The sequence below is a fragment of the Eretmochelys imbricata genome, chromosome 25 (assembly GCF_965152235.1).
Source record: "Eretmochelys imbricata isolate rEreImb1 chromosome 25, rEreImb1.hap1, whole genome shotgun sequence".
Taxonomy (NCBI): Eukaryota; Metazoa; Chordata; order Testudines; family Cheloniidae; genus Eretmochelys; species Eretmochelys imbricata.
This window is the reverse complement of record NC_135596.1, coordinates 7,189,081-7,202,956: the sequence shown is the minus strand read 5'-3', so window position 1 is coordinate 7,202,956 and position 13,876 is coordinate 7,189,081. Positions and strand designations below refer to the sequence as shown.

The window sequence follows — 13,876 nt, the reverse complement described above, 5'->3', positions numbered from 1 at the left end:
CCAGGGAAAAACATAAAGCCAAGCTTCACTGCTCTGTGCGTAGGTCTAATAGCATAGATAGTATGATGAACAGTTTGGATCTGTTTGTGGCTACCCCATGTGGGTGCACTGGTGGAGACGGACTTCAGAAAACCAACCAACCAACCCAGAGCTCACCATCAGAATCAGCCTGCAAAGCATATCTGTGGGTGATTATGAAGGCCAGTGAAGCTGGCCACCCAGCAGCAACTGCATGTGAATTGTAAATCCCTACTTTGGGTGTGAGGTCTGTCTTTGGACTCGCTAGGCCTCCTAGACTATCCTTGACAGGTGTTTGTCCAACCCCTTCTTAAAAACCTCCAGTGACAGGAATTCCACAAACTCCCTTTGAAACCTATTCCAGAGCTTAACTATCCTGATGGTTATAAAGTCTTTCCTAATATCTAACCTAAATCTCCCTTGCTGCAAATTAAGCCTATCCGTTCTTTTCCTATCTTCAATGGACATGAAGAACAATTGATCGTGGTCTTCTTTATAACAGTTCTTAACATATCTGAAGAGTGATCAGGTCCCCACAATCTTTTCTCAAGATTAAATCATGATTGGATATAGCAAATTTTTGCTTCAATGAAGTATACAAATATTGTCAACACTGTAGTCAATGGAAGCTACAGATGTTAAGCACCTTTGATAATTATGCCAATCTTATTAGCTTTCTAACTGTGGATTTAGGAACCTAACTTTAGGCCTGGCTGTGCAAGACTAATCAGGTTTACAGCATAGTAGAAGCTTAATTTGTTTCTGACCCCTCAAAATCATTGTCAGATAGATAGGCTTCTGAGAGGTAGGTCATCAAGAAAGAATGGGTTTGTGAGCGGACCGCACCCTTCCAACATAGGCTTCACCTGGACAATGCTTTCTTTTACACAAGATGCTTACTTCCAAAGTGTCTGCTTGCTAACACAGTGAGCCAAAGAACGTTTTAGTCTGGTTTTGGCTTATGCTGAGCCATGTCAGTTACACACATACATGCCTATCTGGTAGATTATAATGTCTGGGAATTTTCATAGAAAGGACTGTCTTGTGGTTAAAGCACAGCCCTAGGAGTTAGGATATCTGGGGTCTATACTCAGCTCTGCCACTGATTTTCTGGGTGACCTTGTTAGCCTTTTCTCAGTTATCTCCTGCAATACTTTGCCTGGGTGCGAGATGGCAGTACAACGCCTAGCACTAGCAGCAGCAAAACAAAGAAACAAAATTATCAGTTATGCTTGCTCCAGTCTAATCATGCTCCTGTTTATTTACCACAGGCCTAAGTGGGCTCTCAGTTACACTGACACAAATCCAGAAGAACTGCAGCAATGTGAATGCAATTACTTTGGGTTCACATCAGGGACCCACATTATTTTAATCTATTTATTCGTTCGTACACTGTCCAAATCACTGCCGTACCTGAGTGCCTCACACTCTTTAATGTGTTTATCCTCTCAACACACCTGTGACGTAGGTCAGGATTGTCCCCATTTTAAAGATGGAGAACAAAGCACAGAGAAATTTAGCAATTTGCCCAAGGTCATACAGAATGTGTGCAGAGGAACAAGGACATGAAGCCTTGTCACCCAAATTCTGTGCTTGTGCCCTAACCACGGGAACGTCTTTTATTCTCTTTTAAAATTATAATCCTTTGACTTTTATCCTGCGATGCTATCACCTTAAAAATGACACTTCTGTCTGCAATTTGTCTGAGACACAAGGTGGGAAAGGTAATATCTTTTATTGGACCGACTTCGAGCTTGGAAGCTTCTCTCTTTCACCAACAGAAGTTGGTCCAATAAAAGATATTCCCTCCCCGACCTTGTCTCTCTCTCATCCTGCAACCAACACAGCTACAACACTGCAATTTGTATGTAATATTGCTACAAATGACAGCCAATGACCATCATTGAAAGTTACACTCCAGCCACTTGCAAGGTTACACACAGTCAATCTAATGCCTTTATGCATTTGAGAGCACTTCCCGTTACAGTCCGTCGGACATCTTGTTGTTTATGTGGGTCTTTCACACAGCACGAGAGGAGAGATTAACATTTTTAAAAGTAGGCAAATGTGACTGCAAAATGACAAAATCTTGGCAAAGGACATAGGCAGCAGTATCATTATAATTGATCATTTGGAGCGTGGAAGCACCCAGGAGCCCCAGTCATGGACTAAAACTCCATTGTGCAAGGCGCTGTACAACACAGAACAGTCTCTGCTCCAAAGAGCTCTCAATTTTTAATTCGTCACTAGACTAAATCAATTTCAGTGTAATGGCATCCCCTTTAAAGCCCTCAATATTACTGCTGACTGGAATCTGTACCATTCCTGGCTGACTCCCTGTACATTACTGCAACAGAAAACAGTTAAACCTTAAGCAGTTAGTTAGTGGTTTATTCCAAGCTTAATGCTTCCTTTAAATAAATTCAATTTTAAGCGATTATTTTAACTGTATTATGCAATATGGCAGCATTGTTTAGCAGCTTAAAGCTAAGCTTGGAATCCAGCCAGGGAGGAGTCGTATAAATTGAGTTCTATACAGCATGTGTCCTTAAAAGCCAAGCTCCTAAGTGGATGTTAAAAGTCACTGTCGATGCTAAAAGTATATGCTATAATGAATGATTGACAGAAGGCAGTTCAGGTGCTCTTATTTACCCTAGCTTGCAATACAAGGACAAAGATCTAAGTGGGATCACTCAAAACTGATGAAAGGAAATGCTTTTCCACACAGCACAGTCCGTCTGTGGAACTCTTCCCCCCAAGCTCTCAACGAGGCCAAGAGCTGAGCAGGATTAAACAAACACATTATAGAAGAGACCATCCACGTTACAAGAGCAAATCTAAAAGACTGTTGAGTTTCAGAAGAAATATAAAGCTCAAAGTTCAGGGCATAAGCTGACCTTTAACTACATGAATCCAGAGGAAAGCGCCACTGCAGGGCCTCTCCCTCCAAAGCAGCTGATGCTGACCACTGTGGAAGAGACAGTACTGAACCAGATGGGCCACCACTCAGATACAGTCCCTTGATTTTCTGTGCTTCTAACAAGCTTCTGGTGAAATTAACAAAATCCAATTAAATGCATCTCTAGAAACTGGATTTGCTTTGAGTTTGTTTTTATTTTAAATAACCATTTTCCTGAGTTGGGCTTTTTTTTTTTTCTCTTCCACCTCTTGGTGTGGGCATCCCAACAGCCAGCAGGGGGGGCATATGTTGGCTCTCTAGCAGGCATTGCTTGCTACATGCAGGCACCGAGTCCCTTTCCGTGCACATAGGTCACCACCAACCTTGTCTCAGATGGGCCATAAGCCCTGTGTGCCCTTTGCTGATACCATCCATCACCCAACCGATTCACAGGGGCCAGCCTTCCCGACAACACTCATCCTGGTGCATCTCACACTGTCTCCACACTATTTTTCTCCTGAATTTCCTCTCAGTTGCTAACCACTTGTGGAAGCAATGGTGGGGGTATTAACATAACTGAGATTTCCAGGCAGCTGCCAACATTTAAGCCAGTGCCTACATTTGCCCAGACCAGGGTTAAGTGACAGGATAGTAAAGTCACCTGGACTCCCCTAGCGCTCCCACCCTCACTAGCATGAGTAGTACTGGTGAGAAATTTTAGGGGAGGCTATCTTCATGCCATCTGGACCAGGGAGAGCACCTGGCAGGGATTCACTTGTCCCTGCTCTCTTCCCCCTTCCTCTGTGCAGAGGATTCAGTGGCTGGGTACCTACTTATTTGTCAGCTCAGCAGAGAAGAGTCTGTCAAACCCTAATGACAAGCTCTCAGCCCCAAGGAGGGGAATGCAGTGACAAAATAAACAGCATGTCTCAGCTGCAGGTGACATGGGGTTTCTGCTCCCTTTGAGACATGCCTCTGCTCTTTCTAGTGCTTCCCAGCTATAAATAGGGCAGCAAGGCCTCCCCTCCAGGCCCCGGCTCACCTACACGTCTAGACTGGTTTATTGACCTTTGTTACTCAAGCTGACTTCACTGACGTCTACAAGGGCTGCAGTGAGCAGAAGGCCCAGTGTCCGAATATAGTCTTTGGAAAGAGCTAGCTTCCGTAAACTAGAACCATTTAATGATTTCGTTAGCAATAAATGACCCAGTATGCAAAACCAAACACTCCTACCAGGAAACTTAAGTCTCAAGGGATTCTATGACCTCATCCAATGCTCCAGCTGTCACCAAAGAGGCAGTACCCATGTAGAGGAAGGAGATATGGAACACCTCCAGTCATCGCAACCAGAGATTGTTTAAGATGTATTAGAAAATGGATATGCTTGAAGGGCACAGAGGAATTCCCTTTATATTAAATATACTGCCTAGTAAATCATCACTCATCATTTAAGGCATCGGTGGAGAATCATTGATTCACTGCTAATGTACTAGTCAAAGTGTGGATGACGCTCCAAGCAAATGGTGAATAACCTACCACCCATTATGAATGCTCTTATCTCAGACCAGCCATTAAATCACTTAATGCTGCCTGAAAGTTTACTGGGATGTGTTCAACATCTATGCCTCATCCCCATTTCAGTGTGCCAGGGAATCAGGTTTTAGGTATGGACTACATAATAGCAGGAGAGGGTTTATCACTGGCAATCTGCTACCAGCAGGAGGTCAAACAGTAAGACTCCAAGGATTTAATCCTGGACATGGAGGTTAAAGTAAACACTGGCAGATTATGATCATGTGACACCATATAAACATCCAGATTTTACATTACAGATCAAAAAGAGGTGGAATTGTGGTCTGTATTCAAAGTATCCAACTCAATTTTTACTGAAACTAAACAAACCCAAAAAGGCTACAAGGTAAAGCAAGTAGCCAAGTCAGAGACCTATTTCTACACCTAGACTGTTTACTGAGAGTCCTGAGGTTTTCATGTCCATCTTCCTTTCACACCAAGGCAATATCTTTTTATGCATCCTGTAAAACCACTACAGAACGGGGACTGTGGCTTTGTAAACATTCAGGCTCCACAAGCAGTTCTAAGACTCTTCTTCCTTACGAGCCACTGATCACCCATGAAATATTAACAGGTCTAGCTGAACACATCATCGGTGCTGAAAAAAGCTGGCTCAGATCAATGTAAAATTGTGTACCACTGAAATGCGAGTGCAAGGTACACTTGACATAAGTGATTAATACAGGGGTGGCCAACCTGAGCCTGAGAAGGAGCCAGAATTTACCAATGTGCATTACCAAAGAGCCACAGTAACACATCAGCAGCCCCCCATCAGTTTCCCCCTTTGCCACCTGCACCTCCTGCCCACCAGCAGCCCGGATCAGCACCTCCCAATCAGCTGTTTCATGGCATGCAGGAAGCTGGGGGGGAGGGGGAGGAGCAAGGAAGCCAGCTAGGCTCAGGGAGGGGGTGGGAAGCGGTGGATTGGGGGCAGGGCCTGTGGCAGAGCCAGGGGTTGAGCAGTGAGCACCCCCGGCACACTGGAAAGTTGGCACCTGTAGCTCCAGCCCCAGAGTCGGTGCCTAGACAAGGAGCCCCAGGTTGGCCACACCTGGATTAATACATCCAGACAGGTCACATTACAAAGTCAGCAAGGAGGGTGGACTAAAGTTAGTCTCGAAGCCCTTACCTACCATTTTGATTCAAAAGCCTGGGATACACCTTCCCGGCCAGAGGGAAGTCTTAAACATCTTAAACCAGCAATAAAAAGTAAAATATAAATTTTTATTTAGAATTAAAGCAAATACTTCGGTATCACAAACACAATATTAAACTTCAAGAAATATACTGCTAATTTGGAGTGAGCATTTATTTGCACAATCACAACATGCGCACAAATTCAGAAAAGATGAAGTTTGAAATTTTCAACATCCCACCACCAAAGCAGTTGGTCACAATATTTTGTACAAAGAACAAACAATTATATGTACTGTATAATAGATGTTGACAAAATTTCTACAGTTTCATCTTTATAGACAACAAGAAAGCTCTAAGAGGCAAACGTTGCAATCTATTCTTCTTCTGAAGTCTCTCTCTCAAACGTATAGGCCATGAAGCAAGCATCTGGTCTCTTGGGGACAAGGGGATGCCCTGGTCTCACAATCTCAAAGCCCAAAAAGCTGAAAGTACGGAGCAATGCAGCTGCAAAAAGTAGAAAGAATACAAGTTTAATCTGATATTCGGGTCACTAGACAATCCCTACTAGCCAACAGAGCAGTAAGGAGACATCTGAAGAGACCAATTTCTATAGATATATTGCAGTTACATTTATATGAAGCTACCTTTCTATGTTAGTGAAGTCACATGGTGAAAGCAATTTAACAGGCTTCAATTTACACCCACCTCTGTCATCTCTGTTCTTGTGGAAGCAAATGAAGACGTGATCAACTTGAAGCTGTTCTTCAGCAAACTCAAGAAGAACTGCAAAACTAAAGTGGAATATCAGTGAGACAGACAATTCCTCCCACAACATTATAGAGGCAAATTTTCAAGCAAGTGAACTCACGGGCACATCTGCACCTGCAAATGTGTGTGCCTGAACCAGACAGCAGTGTAAGTACCCAGGTTCACACTGACAGCTAACAAAGGCTGTGCCTCAGCCCTCTTCAGATTTACCCTTGAAGTCACACAGCCCAATTAGACTTCCAGCATTACGCTCCGAATTAGCATAACACTTACAGTGATAGGTGCCACTGCACTTTAAGGCCCACATACCAACAGAAGTTAGTTAAGGGTTGAGGAATAAAAGTGGAATATCTGGAGTTCCTTTACTTGTAAGAGCACAAATCAGCCCTGTAATCTTTTACTATTAATAAGTTAAGATTGTCATTTAAGGAGGAAAGTTAAGTCAGACTAAACCTTTCCACAACTAAAAAAGGCAAGTATGTTTATGCTGCTTTTTAGAGCTAGCTTCCATCTCTGAAGACTCAGGATCACAGTGTGAATGAAAAGTGAGATTTAGATTATATTCTCACTAACATTTAGGGATCTGGGGGCAAAAATTGGGGATTGGTCCTGCTTTGAGCAGGGGGTTGGACTAGATGACCTCCTGAGGTCCCTTCCAACCCTGATATTCTATGATTCTAACACATGCCCAAAATAGGAACAATATTTAGCACTGTTATAGCACTTTACAAATAATCAGACGTGTGTCATGATTGGAACAGAAGAAATTCTATAGCCAAGGAAGCCTGCATGATAAACCCATCATCAGCTGTAAGTGGATGTAGCCAATACAGAACTATCACTCTTCGGGAGTACTGAAGGTAATTCCTATTTAGAAAAGAGAAGTTAAAGAGCAGATTACACTCTATCCCGCATACCTGTCTTTGCTCCCTTCAGGCAGAGCACCACTGGGAATTTCAATATACAGGTTGTTGTTGTTCAGCACTGCCCTCCAGTTAACATGTTTGGCATCTGTAAGCCTTGACTGGACATTGAGAATTCTTGTCCTGTTATTAGATGTTAGTTCCTCTGTTACATTCAGCCGATTATCCTGTTACAGCAAGATGGGAAGTTACTTCTAATTCATCACAAATTTGAAATTAAACTCATGGAAGTGCACAAAGTTCTTGAACACTGCCGTCAGGATTTGTATTATAGCCTTCACCATATGAAAAGCCATTAATACACTAAGAAAACGAAACAAAGACTGCATGGTATTAGATTGCATATACTTACAGAATAAAATAAATTAGCTGAAAGATTGTGATCCCTCTGACTATTCCCTCGCCCACCTGGGATCTTCAGGGGTGGGTGAGGGACATCAGGAGCACCACCGAGGCCCCGGACCCAGGTTACTACAGCAATTGAAAGAAACCCTGGAACTAAAGAAAATCATAATTTCAGTTAAACTACATAAAGCCTAGATAAAGACAAGAAGCAGCATTCACATTTTATATCACATTTTAAACAGGAAACACATTGAAAACATGCTATTAGCCTGAGCTTATGAAAGCAAAATTAAGTCTTAACTTGCATTTATACAGCAAAGGGAAAGGAGTGCCTTGACATAGGATAAAAACATGTAGGTTGCAAGGGGCCTCTGTTCACAAAAACAAGAGACATTAAATGTACACCCATGATGCTCAAGCTATCAAGTCCACAAAAGTCAGGAAAGCTAAGCATTTGGTGACATTTAAAGTGAAGGCTGAAAAAAACCACAAATGATATCTAAGAACTTAATTATGAATTTTACAGTTAAATTAACCTGTAAACATTATCATCAGGCATGACAAATCAAACATTTCTAAATTATGAAATAGCCTCCATGTCCCATCTCACAATTTTAATGAGTAATTCCCACTAAAGCCAATAAAAGTTCTGCACAGGCAAGAACTGAGACTTGACATTCTTCTTCCCTCTTGACCAGTTTGTAGTTTATGTATGAACATTCTGATCACAGTAGCACCAGTACTATAATTCCCAATTCTAAGGTTAACTACAGTTTTAGTTATAACTGATTTTAGAATTTATTTTAGTTTTATGTGAAACAGTGTTTCCTTGGCAGATATCCTATGCCCCTGTGCATACAGATCAGACCTGGTGCTGAGTTTGTTAGGGAAGTACTCACATTGTTTCTCTACATTCTGGAGAGTTTAAGTAGATTCTACTTGTTTTTGGGTATCTCCAGATTGCTTTCACCATTCAAAGCTCACGAGGAAGGAGTAAGTTTGTGATATTAAATACTTTAAAATGTCTATTAAGTAAAAAATTGAAGACTGTTCCCTTAAAATATCACTAATCTGAAAACCTACTTGAAGTTTTCATATTGAGCATCTTTAAAAAAAATTTCCAATGCAGAGCATTTATACTGCTCTGCTAAGTTTAATACTGATCATTACTACAGAACCCTCTATTTAAAGCATTCCAGCCTCTTGAAACTACTATTAAACCTAATTTCTCTCCACATGTTGTTTCATACTATCAGTAAGACTGCTTGCCTGATCAGCTTTATACTGTAACAAGAATGACTGCTGTGCCCATTAGCCCCTCCCTCTGCACCATCTTTCACCCTGCAGGCTTACACTTCGGTTGCGTCATCTCAGCAGATGCAGCAATCGAGGCCCTTAGGGAAATTTTCACAATCGTCCTATCTGTGAGTGCCAGCAGCCATTTGCAAATCGGTATAAACATGTACAAAATAATCCACCATTTTGCTCAGTCCAAATGCATTTGAGATTTCCAAATCAGACAGAAAATTGTGGGGAGACAAACAGACCACTGATTAGAAAGCCTCTGAACAGCTATATATTGACAGGTACAATATCATATGCTGAAAGTGATCAATAAAGGGGACCATTGTGAAGCTATAATATGAGTGTATTATACTGCATAAAGTTAAAAGAGTCCAGGACCAACTGATATCAATTGTATCTGATCCCTCAGTTCTATTCATTTCCAAAGTGCAGCCGTTTTACAGTAAAGAATTCAACTGGTTCTCCAATACATGCATTAAGCATTTATTTTAATATTCCTTTTCAGTTTAATTATAGAGTAGTGTAGCTCACTGTCCTCGTGTGATAAGAACCACATTTTTATTTATTAAGCAGTTGTATAGAACTGCATATATAGGAGGTTTTAAATACAAATTTCCTGAGTTCTTTCATCTAGTGGTATTTCATCTTTTTTCAGTAAACAGTTTTGTAGCATAACAAAGGCTGATTTAGCTTTGGGAGTTACTTTTAATACCCCATTTTAAAGTTGTGCTCACTGTATGGTCTTTATATGGCCTTCCTTTTGGACTGTAATGTTCTTTAAACAAAAATGGCTTCTTAAAATAGTCCCTGAAAAGGGAAAGCCAGTCTTATAATGCATAACTGGTTTGATAGCTACTTTCTGTTCCTCGCAGAAGTCTTAGTAATTTTCAGATGTTTTCATCCCCAGCAATTGTTTAAACTGCATCAGAGGATTAAGCAACCAGCTTTTATAACACTCTTACCTTCTACTTTAGGCTAAGCACCTTGATTCGTTTCCATGCACATAAATACACCTTTCCATAAAGGCTCTCACATTTCCCACTCTCCTGCCATTCTGAACTAATCATGTTCCAACTATCAGACGAAAAGCTTTCATACCAGCAGCAGTCTGTTGCTTTGAGGCAGTCATTTCTATTCGGTCTTTCTTTATTGAGGATTTTTACTGAGAAGTAGCCACAAGTGACCAGCAAAATACATTCATGCCTCTGCTAATCGGTTAGTTATTCTGGCAATTTCAGCAGCAAGTGATGTGGCTGCTGTTTACATCTAACTGCTCTTTAACTGTCACGTGGCAGGTTAAGGCTCGGTGTTATTTTAATGGTTGCATTAGGGTGTGCTAGGATTGAACAGTGCTATGGGGACGGCAACGTTCCTCAGCCCAGCTGCTGCTCTGCTGGGCTGGAGACGAATTTAACGCAGCCCAGCAACGTGTTTGTCCAGGGGGCCACCGATGGCCTCGGACAGGACCCGGAGAATCAGGCGGGGGAGGGGACTCACCTGCTCGGAGAGGAAGCAGGAACCAGGCCTGTGGGGGGAGAAAGGGGGCGACTCCCCCCACGTGCGCGAGGGTGGGGTGGCGGTGGGGCGGGGGGGTTAAAGGACCTCATAACGCCCGCGCCCTGGCGGGAGAGAATCCCCCAAAGGGGCTAAGCCACCGCCCAGCCCCTCCACGTCACCCAAGTGATCCCCAGTCCCCCCCCCCCCTTCCTGGGTGGCCAGGACGCCCGCGAGATGAGCCTGGCACCCACACCCAGGGCGCTGTCCTCAAGGGGAACAAGGCTGGGCCCGGGGGACAGACGCAGCGCCGGGGGCAGATGGGGGCGGCCCGGGCTGACGGGCTGGGCACGGCGGGGGGTGAGGGCTGAGGCGGGCCCGGCCCCTCACCTGCTCTGTCCGGCACTGAGGCTCAGCACGGCGGGCATGATGATGATGGTGCTTTTATTCCCCTCTTTCTCTCTGGCGAAGCAGTGACTGTTGAGTATCCGCTGCAGGGAGGATTTCACCATCCGGCCGCTCTGGTCCGAACCCCGAAACCCTCCACCGCCTCCCCCCAGCCCACACTCTGCCGTACAAAATGGCGCCTGCCCGCCCAGCGGCCCCTCTTGTAGCCGCTCCGGGAGACTGGCCACGCCCCTCCCGGGGGCCACGCCCAATCAACGGCGCCCACGCCCTCTGGAGGGTGACGGCCCCTGTGCGGTAAACGGCCAACTGTCCGCCAGGGAGACTGGCTCCCCATTGGCTGAGGACCATAACGGGGTGGGAGGGGGGAGCGATGAGTTCTCTTCCTATTGGCTGGTAAGAGGATGACGCTAAAACGAGGCCTGGAGCGGGCTCTTCACTGGCTCGGCGGTTCTGATTGGCTGCGGACGGAGGGGGTTGAGCAGCGTTTGATGTGCTGGCCTCCTATTGGGGGAAGGCTGACGGTGGCGCCAACGTTCACGCCCCGCGCAGAGCTCGTTTCGTGTCCCGAGTTCGCCTCCCACTGCCTGAAGGAAGGGGGCTGGAGGCGCTGTGCGCATGCGCTCGTCTCGAAGCCGCTGAGCTTGGGTAGCGTCCTCCGACTCTTGTCTGTGGGGAAACCGACCTGGTCCCTCGTTATCTTCGGAGCCGGGAGCCCCTCGGCCAACCCTCCTGCTCCCCAGCTCCCACACCGAGTCCTCTCCCTCCCACACCCACCGACTCCTGGGCCTCCCCTCCCCAGCTAGCCCTAGCTCCCACACCGAGTCATCTCCCTCCACCACCCACTGACTCCTGGGCCTCCCCTCCCCCTCCCCAGCTAGCCCTAGCTCCCACACCGAGTCCTCTCCCTCCCACACCCACCGACTCCTGGGCCTCCCCTCCCCAGCTAGCCCTAGCTCCCACACCGACTCCTCCCCTCCCCCTCCCTGGCTAGCCCTAGCTCCCACACCAAGTCATCTCCCTCCCTCCCTCCACCACCCACCGACTCCTCGGCCTCCCCTCCTGCTCCCGAGCTCCCACACCGAGTCCTCTCCCTCCACCACCCACTGACTCCTCGGCCTCCCATCCCGCTCCCCGGCAAGCCCCAGCTCCCACACTGAGTCCTCTCCCTCCCCTACCCACTGACTCCTCGGCCTCCCCTCCCCAGCTAGCCCCAGCTCCCCCACTGACTCCTTTCCCTCCCCCACCTCTCCACCAACTCCTCGGCCTCCCCTCCTTCTCCACAGATGCCTCCCAACCCCCTTACTGACTACTCAGCCTTCCCCTCCCTTGCCGGAGCTCCCACACACCCTGCTCCTTGTCTCCCCCTCCCTTTCTACACAGCCAGCCCTCACACCAACCCCTCTGGCTTCCCTCCCCATGTGGGTGCAGGCTTGGAGCTATAAAGAGTCATGAATAGGGCCCTACCAAATTCATGGCCCATTTTGGTCAATTTCACTGTCATTGGATTTTTAAAATCATAAATTTCATTATTTCAACTACTTAAATCTGAAATTTCAGGGTGTTGTAATTGTAGGGGTCTTGACCTATCAGGGAGTTGGGCTGGGGAGGGTCTGCAAGGTTATTGTATGGGGGGGGCTGCTGCTGGCGGCGGCGCTGCCTTCAGAGCGGGGCGGCTGGAGAGCGGCGGCTGCAGACCGGGAGCCCACCTCTGAAGGCAGAGCCGCCAGCAGCAGCGCAGAAGTAAGGATGACCTGGTACGGTCTCGCCACCCTGACTTCTGCGCTGCTCCCTGCAGAGCTGGGCCCTCAGTCAGCCACTGCCATTTTCTGGCTGCCCAGCTCTGAAGGCAGCAGCGCAGACGTAAAGTGGCATGGGATGATATCGCCACCCTTACTTCTGCGCTGCTACTGGCTGGGCGACGGGCAAACAACCGCTGCTCTCTGGCCGCTCAGCTCTGAAGGCCGCGCAGAAGTAAAGGTGGCAATACCGCCACCCCCCTAAAATAACCTTGCGATCCCCCTGCAACTCCCTTTTGGGTCAAGACCCCCAATTTGAGAAACCCTGGTCTCCTCCAGGAAATCTGTATAGTATGGGGTAAAAGCACACAAAAGACCAGATTTCACAGTGGGAGACCAGATTTCATGGTCCGTGATGCATTTTTCATGGCTGTGAATTTGGTAGGGCCCTAGTAATAAAGTAAGCTGCTGTTTTAACAAGTACAACAAAAGCAGAAAATACCCAGCAAGGTGCAGTGTGCCCACATTAACAGGGGTTGGCAGGGCCTTACATTTTACATTCCTTGGCTCTTCAATATAGTTTAGCTTACAGCCCTAATGTTGCATTAACATTGTTTTTAATGTAGCTTGGTTTTATTTCTAAGGACAGAAGGAAGGAGGGAAAGAAGGAATTGGACAAAAATACTCACTGAGGTCTTGGTGCTGCAAGTTGCCCCACACAGATGAACCTCCCCACTGCACTTAGCCTTATTGAAGTCTAGAGGGCTTCACACAGACCCTGGGTGAATTTCACTGTGCCCTAGATCATGGTGCTGCAGTGATTATGCTGGCCCTGTTAAAACACTCCAGATGTTTTGAAAAAACATATCCTGAACCCAGTGCATCTTTCTAGAAGAGCAAACTCTCAGACATTTTTTTTGGCAGTGCACAATTTTTAAACATTCCTAACTTTTTACTTGTTTCTTTTAATCTTGGTCAGAGGTATAATAGTACTTCTCCGTGAAAACTATTTATTCGCACAAATTCATAGTTCAGACATTTTTTAGTTGTCCACATGTGGGGGGCGGGGGGGAGTTTGGTAGTGATAGTCTAAAATGTAAAAACTAATTTTTGTGCTGTGTACCCCAATAAGGAAGTAAACAAACACTGGCCATTGTAATAGCAGAAGTTCTTCCTCCAACGGCAAACACATTACATCAGTAGGGAAACATGTTGTGCTTTTGAGCATCCAAAAGCATTTTGGAAACCAAAGCCTTGGTCTTACAATTGGA

At 45.7% G+C, this 13,876-nt stretch overlaps 1 protein-coding gene across 1 annotated transcript; it reads right to left on the bottom strand.

Moving 5' to 3' along the window:
• Positions 1–5,694: 5,694 nt before the first annotated feature.
• OAZ1 (ornithine decarboxylase antizyme 1) lies at positions 5,695–11,048 on the bottom strand. The gene is given in 6 exon segments (XM_077841931.1): positions 5,695–6,130; positions 6,332–6,417; positions 7,312–7,484; positions 7,670–7,756; positions 7,758–7,815; positions 10,852–11,048. Coding segments are annotated over 6 exon segments (657 nt in total). The 5' UTR covers positions 10,974–11,048; the 3' UTR covers positions 5,695–5,999.
• Between the last annotated feature and the right edge of the window lie 2,828 nt (positions 11,049–13,876).